This window comes from Berghia stephanieae, chromosome 1, assembly GCF_034508935.2.
Source record: "Berghia stephanieae isolate SIO BIC M18660-M18661 chromosome 1, UCSD_Bste_1.3, whole genome shotgun sequence".
NCBI lineage: Eukaryota > Metazoa > Mollusca > Gastropoda > Nudibranchia > Aeolidiidae > Berghia > Berghia stephanieae.
In genome coordinates this window covers 87,307,213-87,325,306 of record NC_088360.1, presented here as the reverse complement: position 1 = coordinate 87,325,306, position 18,094 = coordinate 87,307,213, and the positions used below count along the sequence as shown (strand labels likewise).

The 18,094-nt window shown below is 36.1% G+C and overlaps 1 protein-coding gene across 1 annotated transcript in view; it reads left to right on the top strand.

The window, feature by feature from the left end:
• Positions 1-18,094, top strand: part of LOC144960397 (homeobox protein unc-42-like) — a 35,111-nt gene that overhangs the window by 16,846 nt on the left and 171 nt on the right. Inside the window, exons 2-6 of the mRNA XM_078893483.1 lie at positions 362-537; positions 1,363-1,470; positions 14,286-14,461; positions 15,277-15,427; positions 15,674-18,094. The exon at positions 15,674-18,094 is cut by the window's right edge and continues 171 nt beyond it. Of these exons, the coding sequence (XP_078749609.1) occupies positions 362-537; positions 1,363-1,470; positions 14,286-14,461; positions 15,277-15,427; positions 15,674-15,784 (722 nt within the window). The 3' untranslated portion in view covers positions 15,785-18,094. The remainder of the gene's footprint in view (positions 1-361; positions 538-1,362; positions 1,471-14,285; positions 14,462-15,276; positions 15,428-15,673) is intronic.

The window sequence follows — 18,094 nt, the reverse complement described above, 5'->3', positions numbered from 1 at the left end:
AAAAAAAACATAACAAAACATAGACATTCTAAAACAAACACGACAAAAATACAAAACATAAACAAAAACAAAAACAAAAAGAGAATCAAATCAAAACAAAACAAACAAACGAACAAAACCAAACCAATCCAAAACAAATGAAAAGAAAGAACAAAGCAAAAAGCAGATGAAAAATAAATAATATGAAATATTGCTGAGCTCCTATTATTAATAGTCACTGCTACTCCACTTGTCCCAGATCGTTCTCATTCTCGTTTTGAGCCTTGACAATGAATGCGGTACTGTGATTTGCCATTGAAATTTAGGTTCTGGTCGATAATAAAATGGAAATAAACTATATTATTTTTAAAATGTATTCCAGGCCAAGAGGGCGCCTTCAAGAAAATTAAGACAGAGGCGTCCAGCCCAGTATTGTCCCTTTCCTCCACCCCGTCCTCCTTGGTGGGAGGCCCCACCTCCGTGTCTTCCGGTCACTCCCCGGGGGCGGGGACATGTCCCACACCAGCAAGACGTCGACACCGGACTACATTCACACAAGTAAGTTTTGTACAAAATACGAGTATTTATGGATATTTATATGTGTACTTAAGATGGCTTTTGGGGTTTGGAAATGTAACACATGGCTTGTGACCTTTAGTTTCTAGGTTTGAATCGTGTCGTGGGTTACGCAAAGCCGATTCCTTGGATAAGGCTCTTTATTCACAGTTTCTCACAACACTTGGGTGTAAAACAAGTATCTACTTGACCGGTAACAGAGTTATCTATGCCTAAAAATCATGCAAATGATATATAAACATTTTTCTCTAACGAGATTTTATATGGCAGTGTCCAATAAATGTACCCAAAGCGCTCAAGGGATACTAAACCAACAGCAACATTGAACACGAAGGACGATACAAGCTACTTGTAAGGCTTGTTTTCTTTCCCATATATCTATTTTAAATCAGTGCGGCTATGTGATCTAGTGGTATGACACTCGCTTTTGGATCGGGAGGTCCTGGGTTCGAGCCTCGCTCGGGGCATACTTGAGTCCTTGGAAAAAGGCTATTTACTCATTCGCTCATCATACGCAGGTGTAAAATGAGTACCTGGCCGTTAACAGCATTGTCTCTTGTCGAAAAATTGTAATATCGCCTAACAGGCGTCATGTCCCGTCCTCCATTTTAAGTGTTGCTGTTGGCCCCTTGGGTAAAGCGCTTTGAGCACGTTTAATGGATATTGCACTGTATAAAAGCTCAATTTAAATTTAATTTAAATGAACAATTTCAATTCCTGCTTTACAATTTCCAGTGTTCTTTATATCAGTGGTTTCTATTTCATCTGACTTTCATGTCAAATCTTATTGTCTTCTTCTGTCACCAGGAACAACTAAGGGAACTGGAAAACGCCTTTGCCAAATCTCATTATCCAGACATCTACTGCCGAGAGGAGCTGGCACGCATGACAAAACTCAATGAGGCAAGAATACAGGTCAGTCTGGGTTACAGTTTAGGATCTATACTAGATCTGTTCACTTGAAAATACCCCCCCCCCCCCCAAAAAAAAAAACAAACAAACAAAAAAACAAAAAACAAAAAAAAACAACAACAACAACAACAAAAACAACGTATATTTTAAGATTAAAAGATTGTAGTCGCTAAAATTAACTTTAATAATCAACAATTTATCCTCACGAGAATTAAATAACACTTCAAAATACTTAAAATTATATTGTCTGGCAACCACTTTCATTCAGTGTTTTAATTACTTAGAGGTACTCATGAAGTTCAGAAATTGAAGCCAACATTTCGCAATTCTCTGAATTGTTTATGATAGTAGGCAGGTATGTTATAGATAGAATGAAGCTGACATCACTCGGGTCTTTGTTTTTTTTTTGCCATCCATCTTAATGAGCAATTCTCACTAAACTGTATTAATCAGACTTTAAACGTTCAAGGTTACACATAGTTTTGTGTGTTGGTCCGTTGTATTTCCGGATGGCAATGTTGTGCGCTTCTTAGCCAAGCGCATAATATCTATACTAGATCTGCTTACTTGAGAAAAAAAAATCATAAATTTTAGGATATAAAGATTGTAGTCACTGTAGTTAACTTAAATGAAAAAAAAAAAAATGATCCTCACAAGGATTAAATAACATTTCAAAATACTTAAAATTATAGATGTCTCGCAATCATTCAATGTTTTAATGACTTAGGGGTGCTCATGAAGTTCAGAAATTGGAGCCAAAATTTCGCAATTCTCTGAATTGTTCGTGATAGTAGGCAGGTCTGCTATAGATAGAATGAAGTTAACGTCACTCGGGTCTTTGTTATTGTTTTTTTGCCATCCACGTTTATGAGTAATTCTCACTTATCTGTATTATCCAGACCATAAAAGTTCATGGTTACACAAGAGTTTTGTGTGTTGGTCCGTTGTCCTTCAGATGGCAATGTTGTTAGCTTCTTAGCCAAGCGCATACTATTTATACCTACACATTTCCAGGTCTAATACAAACCCTCTCATCTGCCAGGCGACATCGTACACCACACTGGCTTTTAAAAATAAATTCTCAAACAAAAGTACGATAGTAACATAACCACATATGAATTGAAGGTTAATAATCTAAAACAAAGAGAAGATAAACAAACAAACGAAAAGAGAGTGCATGACATTGGGTCCCAGCACTAGAAGACCATGTTACGACACAACACCTCATCTACTCGGACGATGCCCCTTCCCCATTCATCTAATAAGTATGATTAATAAACAAACGTTACGGACTGCAGTTACATAAGAGAACTTCTTTTGAGCAAAAAATTAGAATTGTCTCGTCTGATATTTATCCGTCAATATTATTATATATATTATATATGTGCCCTAGCCAAACTGCAGCAAGCAATTGTTAGTCTTGTCTGTTTACACCAGATTGAGTCGCGACGACCGAGCAAGACTTCAATTCATTGGTGTAATCTATACAAAATATAAATTTGCGAATGTATTTCTACTACGAGCTCTTCGTGGTCTATTCGTTTTACAAATCATGTCACAATCGTATTGATTTCATACGGTATAAGTTGCTTAAGTTAGTATCCCTTTAATACTAGGACTCTTCCAACTGTTCCCGAATGGTCCTGATTATTATGTTATCATTGTCATCTATCCATCCACTAATCGCACTCAATTTTGCTTGACTTTTTTCAATCAAGACACCATACTGTTATTATACCGCCGCCACCTTTTTATTCGTTGACAAATGAAAGAAATATCCAATTGATAAAGAGAAAGCATGCCCTAATTACTCTTTAAAACACCAGTTCTTGATCTTTTGACGATGGACAAACCAACAATGACTTCAAAGACATTCCCTGGCGTGATTAGTTGCGCCAGTTTGTTGTTTTACAGCCGCAACACGACACCCAGTCCCCCTAAACCATTCAGATCCGCGTCGTCATTTAGAGCTTAGAGGACTCTTAAAGAGGGGTACAATTCCCCCTAGTGTTACCACCCTCCCGTCTTTTCCCCTCTAGCCACGCCCTCCTCATTATACCCCCATGAAATTCATTGACAACCCAGAACCCCGTTAGCTCCTGGTTCGCCATCTGTTTACTCAAAGCCCCTGTCACGTGCTATCAATTAACTGGTAAAAACACAACTTTGTCAACCACTGAAGCCGTGAAAATCTATAAAATAGCCAAAGCGCTGAAGTCAGCAAAAGGAAATAAAAAGACTGTCGCACAGCCTGAATTTGACACGACTGCTAGTGAAAATGAAAGTTTTGAAGAATTTAGTTCTTCCGGTCCTGTATTAAAAAGAAAAAAAGATGGATCCGACAACACAATACTTCCTTTCCGTTCTCTAATCGATGTCGTGAGTAGGGTTGAGTTGAATGCTGTGCACGCTCAAATGACGAGACTGATTAAAAGGTTCCAATTTATTGAAGGACTGATCGCCGCAGGGTTATTCCCCTTGCTTGCTGTGCCTAAAATTCCATGTTCTGGCTTCTTGCCGTCTGTCATCTTTTGGCCTTGTTTGCCACCAAATATGCCCTGCATTTGTCAGTGCATGGTATTGTGACAATATGTATTGTTGTTGTTGCTTTTTCTATTGGTTTTTATTTTTTTTCGCTGGAACTGATATTGTATTCAGGCGATGAATTATTTATATCTACAGCTATGTGATCTTGTGGTATGACACTCGCCTTCGGATGGGAAGGTCCAGGGTTCGAGACCCGCTCTCAGCGGCGCATAGTTGAGTCCTTGAGAAAGACTATTACTCACAATATCTCATCACATTCAGGTGTGAATTGAGTACCTGGCCGTTATGAGCGTTGTCTGTCCGAAAAAAACAAACAAACCCTTTGTAATATCGCCTCATAAGCGTCACGTTTCGTCTGCTGTTGCTAGAGAACCACTGTAAAGCGCTTTGAGTCCGTTTATTGGGTATTGCGCTATTTAAATGCTCAAGTTAAAAAAAAACCCAAACCATTGAACGGATTTCTGGATCACGCGAAATGTTAAGTTAGGATTTGTATTGGTCATCCTTTATTACATTTTACCTTATTTTCTTGACAAATTTCATTTTTCAAGGAACGAGTTCTTGGTAATCGAGGTTTATCTTTTTTTGTTGTTGTTATGACGGGCTCTGTCACATATAATTCTGCATCAGATTGACTTCAACCGGAGAATTTCGATTGAATAAAATTTGCAGATTAAAAACAAAAGAAAACAAAAACTAAATTTTAAACAGAAAAAAAAAGAGAAAAGGCAAAGTGAAGAATTTTAACCCTTATACACACAATCAAACAACACACACACACACACACACACACACACACACACACGTAAGAGTTTTAAAAAAACCAAGGTCACTCACATAAAAGATATGTATTTTCAAATTTTACCAATAGTATGCTCGAAGCCTGCGACCAAATCAAGCTGGTCTTGTGAGTTCAAGGCCGTAATACTACAAAACAAACAAACAACAAAACAAAAAAAAAAAAAAAAACAACAAAAAAAAAAACAACAACAAAAAAAAATCAAACAAAACAAACAAACCAACAAACAACGGGCGAAAAGTTGGGATATTGGAAAAAGGCTCTTTTTGGGTAAAGGGTGAGGATCAACATTGTTCCGTACAGCCAATGTTGATTTTTTTATCATCGAGCACAGAATTACTGGCAAATCTAAAAATTATAAAACTATTTTTCACAGATTGATATACACGTAACTTGCAAACCTTTCTTAAATTAAGGGTAATTCCATTGCTCTTTTTATTCAAATGATCATTTAGAATATCTGATTGGGCGTAATCATAATTCTTAAACTTTGTCTTTCGGATTTGCTATAATCTGGCCGCTGATGGGTCAAAAGATTCGTCTCGATCCATGTTGATTTCCACAATACAGTATATATAGTATGATAATTAAAAAATTATATAGCTCTTTTGATTCGTCACTTCCATAAATGTCTTATATTATTTGTATTAATTTGTTTTAATCATGAAAATGATTGGAGTTTCCCGCTTTCGTAACTGTGTTATCTCTAGGATGACATAATATGTGCTTTCCCAGAACTATAAATTAAATAGCCAAATTGATTGTAAGAAAACATTGCTCTAGAATCAGTCGTTGCCCCAACAACACGTTGAAATTAAATCCAACTTATATAATTAAAAGGGTCATAAGATAAATTGTCCTGGGATTTTAATAAATCCCCAAAGCAACAAAACATTGCTATTGACATAAGCTTCATACATCGTAACCCCCCCCCCCCAAAAAAAAAAAAAAAAAAAACCCAAAACAAAAAAAAAAAACAAAACAAAAAACACTAAAAAAAAAAAAAAAAAACAAAAACAAAAAAAACAAACAAACAAAGCGGAAAATCAATGTCCGAGTGAAGGGACGTTGGGAATCGCTATCTCGCCAGCCACCCTATTGCCAGCCAAGTGCATTTGCGCGCACTTATACATTTTATACCTAACCGATTTTGATCTTGATGGCTCAAAAGATTTGTCTCGAGCTATGTTAATTTCCACAATATGATAGTATAATAAGTAAAACAATTGAGTGCCTGTTTGTAATAGACTTCATTTCCCCGCAAATATTGCAAGCTCTCCACTAGTGCATAAAAAAATGTAATTCTGCCTTACAGGTGTCATGTCTTGTCCTACATGTTCAGTATCGCTGTTGGCTTGGGACATGTTCCTCACTGAAAACGCTTTGAGCACTTTTAGAAAAATTGCGTACATAAAATTCATGTCTCTTTTTTCTCATCCGCTCCATACCTTTTTTTCCTTCTAATTTTCAAGAAATATTTTTAAAAAAATCATTTATCCATTATTGATTATCATTTTTTGTTACATTGTACCAAATATCTAATGTGATCATTTTCATAACCGATAAATTCCTCCCCAACCTCCCTAGAGGGCATCACAATTTTTCGATCAGATGACACGCTACATTCCACTAATATGATTTTCGTTCCGTAAATAATAAGAATGCTTCGTTTACATGAAGAGCGGAGAGCTATGATAATTTCCGATTTGTGAACGTTTATATTAAAATTTGCAAAGAAACGGACAATATCTTATAAAAAAAAGTTAACAAACTAAAATAAAACTGAAAAACAGTTATTTAATAAAAAGATCTTTGAAATTAACGAATATAATGGGTTTACAACAGAGATTATTTTTGTTGTAAAAATGCAACAGACAAAATGATGGATACAAATATCAAAGTAAAGTAACAGTGCAATAGAGTAAAGAAAAGGAGGAAAGAAAGGCAAAACTAAAAAAAAAATATGGATGAATGAAGAGAGAAAAAAGGAGGAGTCAAACTCTCGAAGGAGAAGGAAAGAAGGGGGACGGACGAGCTTGCCGAAGGCTTGGAACAAATTCAATTTGCCGAATGTCGGGGTATAGAGAAGATTTCCCCGTCCCCACGGCCGAGTCTTTGCAATTTGGCGTGTCTCACAGAGCAGGGGGAACAACTCAGCCCTCACCCATCTCGCGCGACTCTAAGATGGCTCCATTAGCGACTTTGTCAATTTTCATTACGACGACGCTTCTCCTGAGACGAGGGTGACATCTGAGAGGAATATTTTAAGATGGAAAGGTCGACTCCTAACCGGGAGGATTCTTAGCTTTCCGTTTCTGCGTACAACTCCCCCCCCCCCCCCCTTCCCTTCCCTCTCACACGCTCTCTCTTCACTCTTCCTTCACCCAATCCCCCTACTCACATATAAACTTCTAGAATAATATTTCTCATTCTGTCCAAGCCGTTTCACTGATGGAAATTGCACTTCTTTTTTCCTGGGGCACAGGGAAAGCTTGGTGACGCTAGGCACACAAGACTTTTTACTTCTTCGTCTGAACAGCTCCGGCACCTTTGACCACTGTTGATTGTCCATTCTTGAATACCACACTAGCTAAATTACTGGACAATGAATAACGGTCGCAATTAAGGCCGGTTTTGATTTCTTACTTATAACAGTCTCGTACATTGAACAAAGGGGCGATAACTGTTGGTGGCTTACAACTTATTCTGATCACGATTTTGACGGATGTCCTCGTGATTAGTAAAGAGTTATGAGTCATCATAAATATTTATGGGGCTCAATTAGCAGTTTAGAGAGAAAAAGTGTGTGTTTGTGTGTGGGAGGTGGAGAAGGGGGGGGGGGGTATCGAAGTTGTTTTTGGTATTTTCCTAAATACCAATCTCCTTTACTTGCCGCTGTCATCTAAAATCTAACAAAAACACTAATATTACATGGCCGCCAATTCACAAGCTTTTCTTCATATCTAAAAATTGAAAATACTAGATGCACTAATACTAGAAACAGTACATGTCCTCAGGATAAAGAAAATACAATTGATTCATAAAATATTGTCTGATCCAAACTTGCAATCATATTCACTCCTACTCTTTGAAAAAGAGGATTCTATCCTTACTTAGCCTCTGTGCATAACCTTTTCTTTTTCTTGGAGATCAAGAACTTAAACACGTTAATTAGTATATTAAAAGTTATTTACAACGTTTCTTTAATAGAATGTGATCCTCGTACCTTTAACCATTGTCGATTACCAACGAACATTAACGTTCACTTGTGATTGTGTGATATAAAAACGCCAAAGATTAGTTTATCTCACTAAAACAAAAATAAAAATAATTTGGTTGGGGGAGGTGATGGACTCACGATGGCGCATTGTTACAATACATCTATTTATGGCAAAACATAATATGAAGCTTTCGGTTAATTTCTCTTAATTGTGGTGGAGGATAAATACGATATCTGGCATTGGACAAAACTCAATGTTCGCATTTCTGATTTTTTATTCCAAAATTAATTTTCTGGGTCCAATTCATTCTGAAATAATGAAATAATACCGTTTTGAGTCGATGGATCACACATAATAAATGGTGAAGTCTGTTCACCTGCAAATCCTTATCTTAAAAATTTTGAACGCCTGTGTGCGTGAAACGAATTTAAAAAAAGAATTCAAATTCGTGGATTTCGTAATTCGGATATTTTTTTGGCCTATTATTTTCCCCAAAGGCCTTGTCGTTTGGATGGAACATTTTCTAAACTTAAGAAATATAATCTTAGACACCACAAAACAAAAGAAGTGAAAATATACCGCTTACCTCTCTCTCATATTTGCAAGGTTTTAAAATTTATTTGGAGAAAATGAATGTTGAGAACCGTTTTCAGTTCAGATGCCGCTTCTTCTCCATAATTTTGAAAAAAAATGCATTCAAGCAGACAAATATTGAAGGAATGAGGAAACGATCAGTAAATTCATTGAAAATGCCATTTAAAGCAAAAAGCAAAAGACAAAAAAACACAAATAATAAAAAACAAAAAACAAAAAAAAAATAATAAAAAATTAAAAAACAAAAACAAAACAAGCGAAACAACCCAACAAAAAACAAACAAAAAACCACCCCCAAAAAGCAATAGGAACAAAATAAAAGACAACAAACAAACAAACAAACAACAACAACAACAACAACAAAAAACTAAACAAAAACAAACAAAACAAAAGTTCTACAAAATAATTAAAAAGACGACTTCGGTCCGTAAAGCACATTTTTATTTTAAATATCAAGGAATCATTGTATCACTTAATGAATTACGTATAATAGAACTATTTGAAAAAAATAAAAGTCTAAAGAAATCCGGGAAACCTTTCTTACATATTGGTGGTCACATTCGACAATATTCTCTTATATTTTGTCCCCCACCCCCACCCCCACCCCCTTACCAGCTCTTAAATTCTTTTTTTTCTCTCCTCTTTTTCTTCTTGTCCCTCTAAAATCAACAAAAGAAATACAATGACTGAGGTCTCATGTGTAAAATTCTATGTATATAAAATTAAAAATTGAATTAGACCAAGGTCAAATCAGACAAATTGGTCAATGTCAATAATCTTATCATGTCGTGATATTTTGTTCCGAATAAATATTTAAAAAAGTAAAATTTGCTTAGGTTATGTCCTGATCGGAAATTTTTTTTTGTCTCAAATAAAGTCGCAAAATCACCTGTCGATTATTTGCAACAGTGAAATTTGCGCAAGTGATAATTTGTGGGCCGTCACTTTTGATATTGCATAATATGATACGTTTTTTCTATCAACGACATACTTATTTTATATGAAACCTGCCATTAATGACATTAAATAAGGATGATAGGATCGTCATGTTTACGCCATGCTTCCTTACACATAAAACAAGTTTGAATGATATACAAACCAATATGAAATACCAATATATACACAAGTCTGTACTCATTCATAAATCAGACGCAGTCGTTGAAAAGCTGTTACCCCTTGTCACAATATGAAAACCTACGTGAAACAGCTACAAGACACTCGTTTTCGTTTTCTCCTCCTTTTTTTTACATAGCTTGTTGACATTACAATAATATGCCTGTTTACAAAGGGTCCTAATAGAGGCTGTGAATGGACATCTAAATAACTGGGAAACTTCAATTACTGGCCGTCCCACTGTCCCCCTCAGACCTAATTCAATTGTCCACGACTCTTCCTAGGGCCCGCAGCGAGTGAAAGGGAAAAAAGGCCGAAGCCTGAAAGCCTCATTGAATGCATGGGGCTGAAAAGACTCATCGGGAAAGTAGGGATGGTGGTGTAGTGTGAGTGTTAGGATAAAAAAGGGGGCCGGGGGGGGGGGGGGGTGATGGGTTCGGGTGAGGATGAGTAAGTGTCTGTAGTCTTTCAATCCATAGTTATGTCTGCTCTATTTACTATACAGGCTCTATCTACAACATATGAATTCTATCTAGCTATTACAGTATCTTTTGCATTGCAACCCGTGGCACAGTTTTCAACAGAAAAGCCATAACAGAAAGAAAGGGTCACGAAATTTACAGGATGTTGTGGGTCAAAGAGAGCAATCAATGATCTTTGTCTTTAAACTACAAAGCTCCACATTGTTTCAACTTTGATTTGATGAAGCTTAACACGTAATCGCTGTTGAAGGAGTAAATGGAGGAGAAAAAAATTACTAGAATTTCTGGGTTGAAAAACGGGCTTTTATATATCCACAAAATGTGCTAGAAAATGTGGTCACAAGCCAATAGCAACACGTACAATCTAGGACGATACAGGATGTATGTAATGCGTTATTACATTAAAAAATAATATATATTTATAAGAGACCAGTTGCGCCGCTGTAACCGCCCAGTACTCATTTTACACCTGGTGAGAAAATATATGTAAAGAGATTATTTTACGGACTCAACTTTGGGCCCCTCAAATCACGACTCGAACCGAGAGCCAGTTATTGGTCACAAGCCAAATGTAATTAAAGCCTGACATACACTGTAGTGAGCCGCATCGAGATGTTCGTGGCATGCTGCTTCTTCTTCTTCTTCTTCTTCTTCTTCTTCTTCTTTTTCTTCTTCTTCTTCTTCTTCTTCTTCTTCTTCTTCTTCTTCTTCTTCTTCTTCTTCTTCTTCTTCTTCTTCTTCTTCTCTTCTTCTCTTCTTCTTCCTTCTTCTTCTTCTTCTCTTTTCTCCTCCTCCTCCTCCCCTCCTCCTCCTCCTCCTCCTCCTCCTCCTCCTCCTCCTCCTTCTTCTTCTTCTTCTTCTTCTTCTTCTTCTTCTATCCACCTCATTATAAATATTTTTAAAAAAAGGAAAAGGGGTGGGGGGGGGGGGGGAGAGAACAGAAAGAAAAAAAAAAAAAAGAACAATCGCTCGTCTTTATGGCTTTCCATCTTTCGAGAGGCCCTTCTTTCCATCGGTTCGTGGCCTGTTGCTGCTGCTACACTCGCACTCAACTGTTTTAATATGCACACGCGACACCCATGGTCCTCACGCGAGACTGGTCTCTTCTTATGATGCAAATCAAAACACAAGAAACGGAACGAATCACGATTTTCCTCGGGGGTCTCCTGAAATACTTCCAAGGATTGTAAAAGATTTCACAGGAATTATAATAATATGCGATTCATTTCCTCTCGGGACGGACGAGGCATCACGAAAACTGGCCTCGGGCTTTTAATCCTGACGAGGTGAATGGAAAATATAAATCCCATAATGCTGTGTGTTATGGGATCTTTCCTTTATAGTATTTTGATTTATGAATTATTGTGGGTGAATAAAGTTAATTGTAAATCATTTATGTTTATTGTATTTTTAAAAAAAATAATGAAATTCAAAACGAAGAAATGTTTTCATGTTATAATAAAACACCAAAACACGCAAATACATAACACAAAAACAAACATACAAATATATTCAAAATAAGACAAAGCATTCAGAAAGAAGAGAACATCAAAACAAAAAAGATAATAACCATTTTCAAAAAAAGCTAAACTAAAAACAAACAGACAAACAGAACAACAGTAACAAAATAATGAAAAAAAAACATGAACTAATGAAATCGTGCTGATCTTATGGAACCACATCTTCACGTATATAATTGAGGATGAAAAATGCAAAAACAAACAAACCAACCCCCCCCCCCAAAAAAAAAAAATAAATAAAAAAAAACAAAAAAACAAAACAAACAAAAAACACACAAAAAAACAAAAAACAAAACAAAAAACAAAAACAAAACAAAACAAAAAGACCCAAGAAAAAAACACACACACAAACAAATCTCATATGGGAGAATATGGCAAAAGTAACGTTTGATTAACTTACACATCGTACCCACTAGTTAGTGTGCTGACTTTCGTCATATTGAGTAACTCATTCTTCGTCACACAGAAATCTACATGGCAATCGTTTAAAAACAGTCATTACGAGTCAATTAAAAGTCTCAAATGTCATGTATTTTATTATTATTATTTTTTAAAAAATCATTTTTCGTTTCTAAAAAAAAAAAGGTTTTAAAAAAAGGAGTCACGCAATTTTACGACATTCACCACACTAACTGATGGGCACGAATGAATGGGTTAGCCAAAGGTTACTTTTGCCCATACAAGTTCTATTTTCTTCTACCTCATGAGGAGAATATTATCGCAATGTCACAAAGCATTTTACAAGAGCTTCCAACAACCCGACCACTCGAGCTCGAGGAGTCCTCTAGCTCATAATCCAGCGATCCTAATTGCTTTGCTGAGGCCTCAACCTGCTCTCTGTCCTCCAAGCTGAGCAGTATCGACGGGGTGAAGACACTCGAAGAGGGAGAGCAGATTCAAAATTTGATTAATTGCATGAGACGCTTTTGAAGTCAGAAAAAGTCAGCACGTAAAAGCCCTGGGTGCGGGCATCGGCAGTTCGCTGAGTGGTGATGATCGAACTCGTCGATACGATGGGTGACTTGATTGTTGGGAGAGAGACGAGACAGCGAGACTATTATAGTACGTCTCAGTGAAAGCTTTACGGGGTTCCATAGCTCAACTGGTAGTGTGTCAAATATATTTTTTATTTATTCCATGATAAATTAGGTTAAAAAAAAACTAAATAAAAAACAAAAACAAAAAACAAACAAACAACAACTAAAACTTTAAAAAAAAGAAGAAAAAGAAGACAACAAACAGCACCCCCCTCCCACAAACAAACAACAAAATAACATAATAAAAGTAAACAAAACAAAAAACAAATAGAAAACAATACCAAAAAATAATAAAAAATCCCCCCCTCACCCCCCCCCCCCCCGAAAAAAAAAGAAAAAAGAAAAAAAAAAGAAAATAACCCACAAAATACACAACAAAAAAAAACTTTTTTTTGAGGCTTTGTAACAATTAACAAAAAATATTTTAAATTACGATGACACAACACTGATATAGTCGGCACTATACAACATTATCCCTAAAAATAGGCAACAATGCGCTTTCATGAATATAGCTAGCATAATCCATCATTAAAATATCATTACGCTCACATTTACATTCTGATTCTGACATAAACCCCACCAATTACCATGGTTTACTTTTTTGTAACCAACATTGTTATGTTCATAGATGTCAATTCATCCCCGCCTTAAAAATCTTCACTTTCATTCCGCTTTAACCAGATCCTTGCTGTGCTGATTTCTTTTAGACAATAGATCTTAGTTTCATCCGTGTCTTTGACACATTGGGCCGTCCAGATTCGCCAATCCTCTCTGTTGTGTGCTGCCATATATGCCTCATCCCATGTCTTTTGGTCAACAAAAAAATCAACGGACTCAGAGTAAAACTATCCAAAGGAAAAATATAATAAAATTAGCGTTCTATCTTGATTATCTGTACCTACTTATGCTCTTGGTTCCTTGGTGGAACAAAAGACGACTTTCCACCTGTCCAATATGTACCCGTTGCGGGAACGAACCCGAAACCGCAAAGCGTCTAGTTGAACGGTGTGTTGTGACGAAGCTTCCGGGCAGGTTTGCGATGGTGCACGAGTGCGGTAAATAATTTGCTGATTGGATCGATCCTCATAACATAGGATTGTGAGCACCATTAGAAGCTGCTGCCAACAAAGTTCCTCCAGGCATCTCTGTCCCGGGCCGGCCAGCTTAGCTCAATCCATGTCTTTATGTAGTACATTTTTAAAGGTCTCAATATTGCTCTAAAACTTGATACCCACACGTTGTTCCATAAACGGAACGTATTGGGGGGAAATGAGAAAAGACGACTGTCAACATTTGATGGATGAATACAAACAGTTTGATACCCAGACTGTTTAATTTGTATTTTTCTTGACTTTATTTGAAATTGAGCTCTTAATATCTCTGTAAGGCAATTCAATCAATCCTGAGTTGTATTCTAGCCCATCATGATGGTACATATGTATAACCTATCCACCCTTATTATGTGTCTATTTCTTTATAATATTCATTAAAATATACTTCACCAGGTCTGGTTCCAGAACAGAAGAGCTAAATACCGAAAACAAGAGAAGCAACTGGCTAAATCGCTGAGTCCCATTATCCCAACGTGTAACGGAATGATGAGAAACATCTACCCTACCAACCATCGGGGCTATCCCTATCCAACCGGCACGAATATGAACATGAACAACATGGCTGCCAGGTACATTTTCAGTTATTTTTAAGCTAAAAGACCCCCCCCCCCCCAAGAATAGAAAAGTCAATAAATGCGCTTAAAGTGTTGACACAAAAAATATTGGACGAGACACGCAGCTTACTAGGTGTTATTATAATGCGTCTTTTCGACAGACGACACTGTTACTCAAGTACTTGTTTTAAGAAAATATTAGCTGTCGTATTTTTTATCACTCTTCTGTTTCCCGACCAGTTTGGATTTAAAAATTCGGCACGAAATTTTGCCCAGAATTTGTTTTAGTTTTGTTTCAATTTTATTAATTTTTATTTTAAATTGACTCAACTACAGCTTTTTTACAGGATGCTCTTTTTTTCATTGTGCAACGGTGTATGAATCATGCTTCCAAATAAGACTCTCAGAATAAACAAAAATCAAAGCAGGAAATTGAACGATTATTTGCAGAAGACAGAAATAACAACATAAATACAAACGCTAGCAACACAACCATCACGAATTGGGTTAACAGATAATTTTAGAAGAAAAATCAAATTAATTTAAGTATTATATAAAGTGAGAAATTGGAATGCAAGACAGAAATTTGAAAATTTATAATATATAAAATTAACAAGATGCTAAAAAATCAACATTTATCAAATTATCTACTTCTTTGTTTATTCATTTATAAGTTTATATATTCATTTACTTATCTACACCTCATACATTAAAAAAAATATAAGACCATTTGGTTATATTCTCTATTAGATGGATATTATTCATTCATTTATTTATTTATAGTATATTAATGATATTGACAAATATTTTTTTTCATACCTGATGCATAGGTATCCTCAAATGAATGGCTCTTACCACACATCTATGGGAAGTATGCATCAATTCTCGCACATGGGCAGCATGCACGGATCCAACATGGCGTCTTCCATGAGTATGCCCAGACAGGTCCAACAATTCCCCATGTCCTCAGATTATGCATTGGTAAGTTCAAAAAATAGCGTACATACGCATGCATGGAAACATCTTTAAAAAGTTATAAATGAATTTGTTGAAATTTAATGCAATCATCAAGGAAAGAAAATAACAATGCACCATTTTCTTTTACTCGAAATGTTCCGTACCTAAACTGAAAATCATTCTAAAACACTTTGGTGTAATATAACAGCTTACAAAAATTAGTATGCATTCTTACATTTTTCTGTTTTCCTTTTCCCCCTTTTCTTACAGGAAACAGCAGAAGACGACTGGTACAACAAAAGTTTGACTGCATTGCGCATGAACAATTCCCATCCAAATCCTTTGTCAAATCAAATACTTCCATACCAAACACAAGTCTAGAAGAAACAGAATGAGAGGATTTTGACGTATGAAAGATATGATTGATGAAATTTCATCCCTACAGTCGTGATCTGTATCCCACTATGTTCTTCCACCACAACACAATATAAATTAAATGGTGCAGACTTTAAAAATATCGAAGAAGGTGTTGTTTTCCTGATGCAGTCGATTAAACTGCGTAAGATGTATAGAGAAGACAGGACGTATAATACGAAGGAAAAAAAATGTCTTATAGACCATAGTATTAGAAAAAAAATCCCATCAGAAATAAAATCAAAACAGATGCTAGGAAAAATAAAACATTGACAACTCAAATGAAGTCCGAACTTAATTTAGACCATCTTTAAAAAAAAGAGGTCTGTTGTTCAAATCGCATTGAAGGCGGCTTTACAAAAAGAAATCAAAATTTACTTCTGGTTATTCAATTCTCAGTTTTGGAATTGCGAAACAAGCCAAGAACACAATAACCGCGTAACGTTGGGATTCCAATTTGTAATGCCTTGTTCAGTGTGTATCATCCGGCATCGGACAAAAATTATACCAGTCAATTGGGTTCATTAGTCTGACGTCACGTCGCCCAGTAACGGCGAGCAGCCTGGTTCTAAACAAAGAAAATGGGTACTTTTTATTCTTCATGCTGGCTAGAACTTTTCATATGTCATGTGATCAGAATGTATAAAAGTCAAAACATGATCATATTTATGTTTTCCACTCTGGATACACTTTAATGCTCGTCGGAGAAATATTTCATAATGGCGTCCGTCATTGTTCCGATATTTTAAGCCAGTTACTAAGTTACCATGCGTCATTACGAGGGAAGTGACGTCATGACTGTTGAAGCGTATTCATCTCACTGTTACACCAGCCTCTGATTAGTTCTTAAGAGACATGAGGCCCATGGAACAGGAGTTTATTCCGGTTTCTATAACATTAAACGGACAATAGCAATTACTTGGTGTACTTTTTTTTTAGAAGAATGTTAGTCTATTGCAAAGTACTTTCCACCAGATCTAAAAAATCTCACTACCCAATCACAGTTGACAGGACAGGGGGACAGAAAAAATAATCTCGACTGCACTCGTGATCGAGACAAGGCGAGTACTCTACCAATTGAGTTATCGGTTCCCGCAGCTACTGATAATCTGGAATGAAATTGTCAAACCACTTTGTGTTCAAATAATACAGTAGAGCACAGATATAAAGAACAACCTCAGACAAAAAACGTTCTTTACATCTATAGTTCTTTATTACGTCCATCGGTGTGTTGGATGGTGATGAAAGATTTCCACTCGTCTCGGTATCGCCTTCGTCAAGGCAACGATTCCTATGATTCGTTTCTCCTTCTGTTCTCTTCGTTCCTTTACGTCATTTGACGGTTTAGCCTGCGACGATTAGAGGGAAATCCCATTATTTCGTTTCAAGAATGTTCGTTATAAGTGTGCTCCACTGTACATTTATTTGCTATGTAAAATTATCATGAGCGTGTCCTTCTAGGTCTCTGAAACATGGTTTACTTAACAATATCGTGTTTTTTGTTGTTGTTTTTTTTTTTTTTGTCTGGAAGAAATGTATCTATATGCACCAGAACAATTTTGTTTCACATTTGGTTACAAATGGCGTGTATTTATTTGCCAATAATATGTGCACATTAGTTTCACGGCTTGTTTACCAGTTAACTGTCGTAGTCTATAAAGACAGGTATTTGAATATTTGGACAGAAAACTCCTTTAAATGAGAATCATCTTGGCAAAAATAGAGCTTTTGCCAAGCTGAGGCTCATTTAAATTAATCGATATTTGAAGGAAGAGTTTTCTGGCTTAATTTTTAAATACGTGTCTTTCCAAAGTGAGATATTTAACTGGTTAAATCGCTAATGAGTATGAGTCGTAGAAGGCAGATGTTTATATCTATGATTTCACAGAGGCAGAAGTCATGACATCGAATTTTTACACGTTGATATAGATTTGTTTCGTTTAATTTTGTTATGTTCTTGATTTCATTGGAAAATTTGATGTTATGAGAAATACTTTATCAACAGTTATAATGTGTATCATACGTAAATCAACTAATTCATTATAAATGCGTGTAGACCAGCAATATTGCCAAGTGTACATATAAATAGTGCAATTACCGACATGTTCTATTATTGTGTGAGAATCTGTGAATGGCGTTGATTTCTGTCTGATGGTGATATAATGACAACCTTTACCAAATATAAAATATCTTTTAATAATTCACCTTTTTCACTAATATTCTATACAATGCATGCATTTATTATGCACCAATGCGTGCAGCTTTGTAAAACTAATG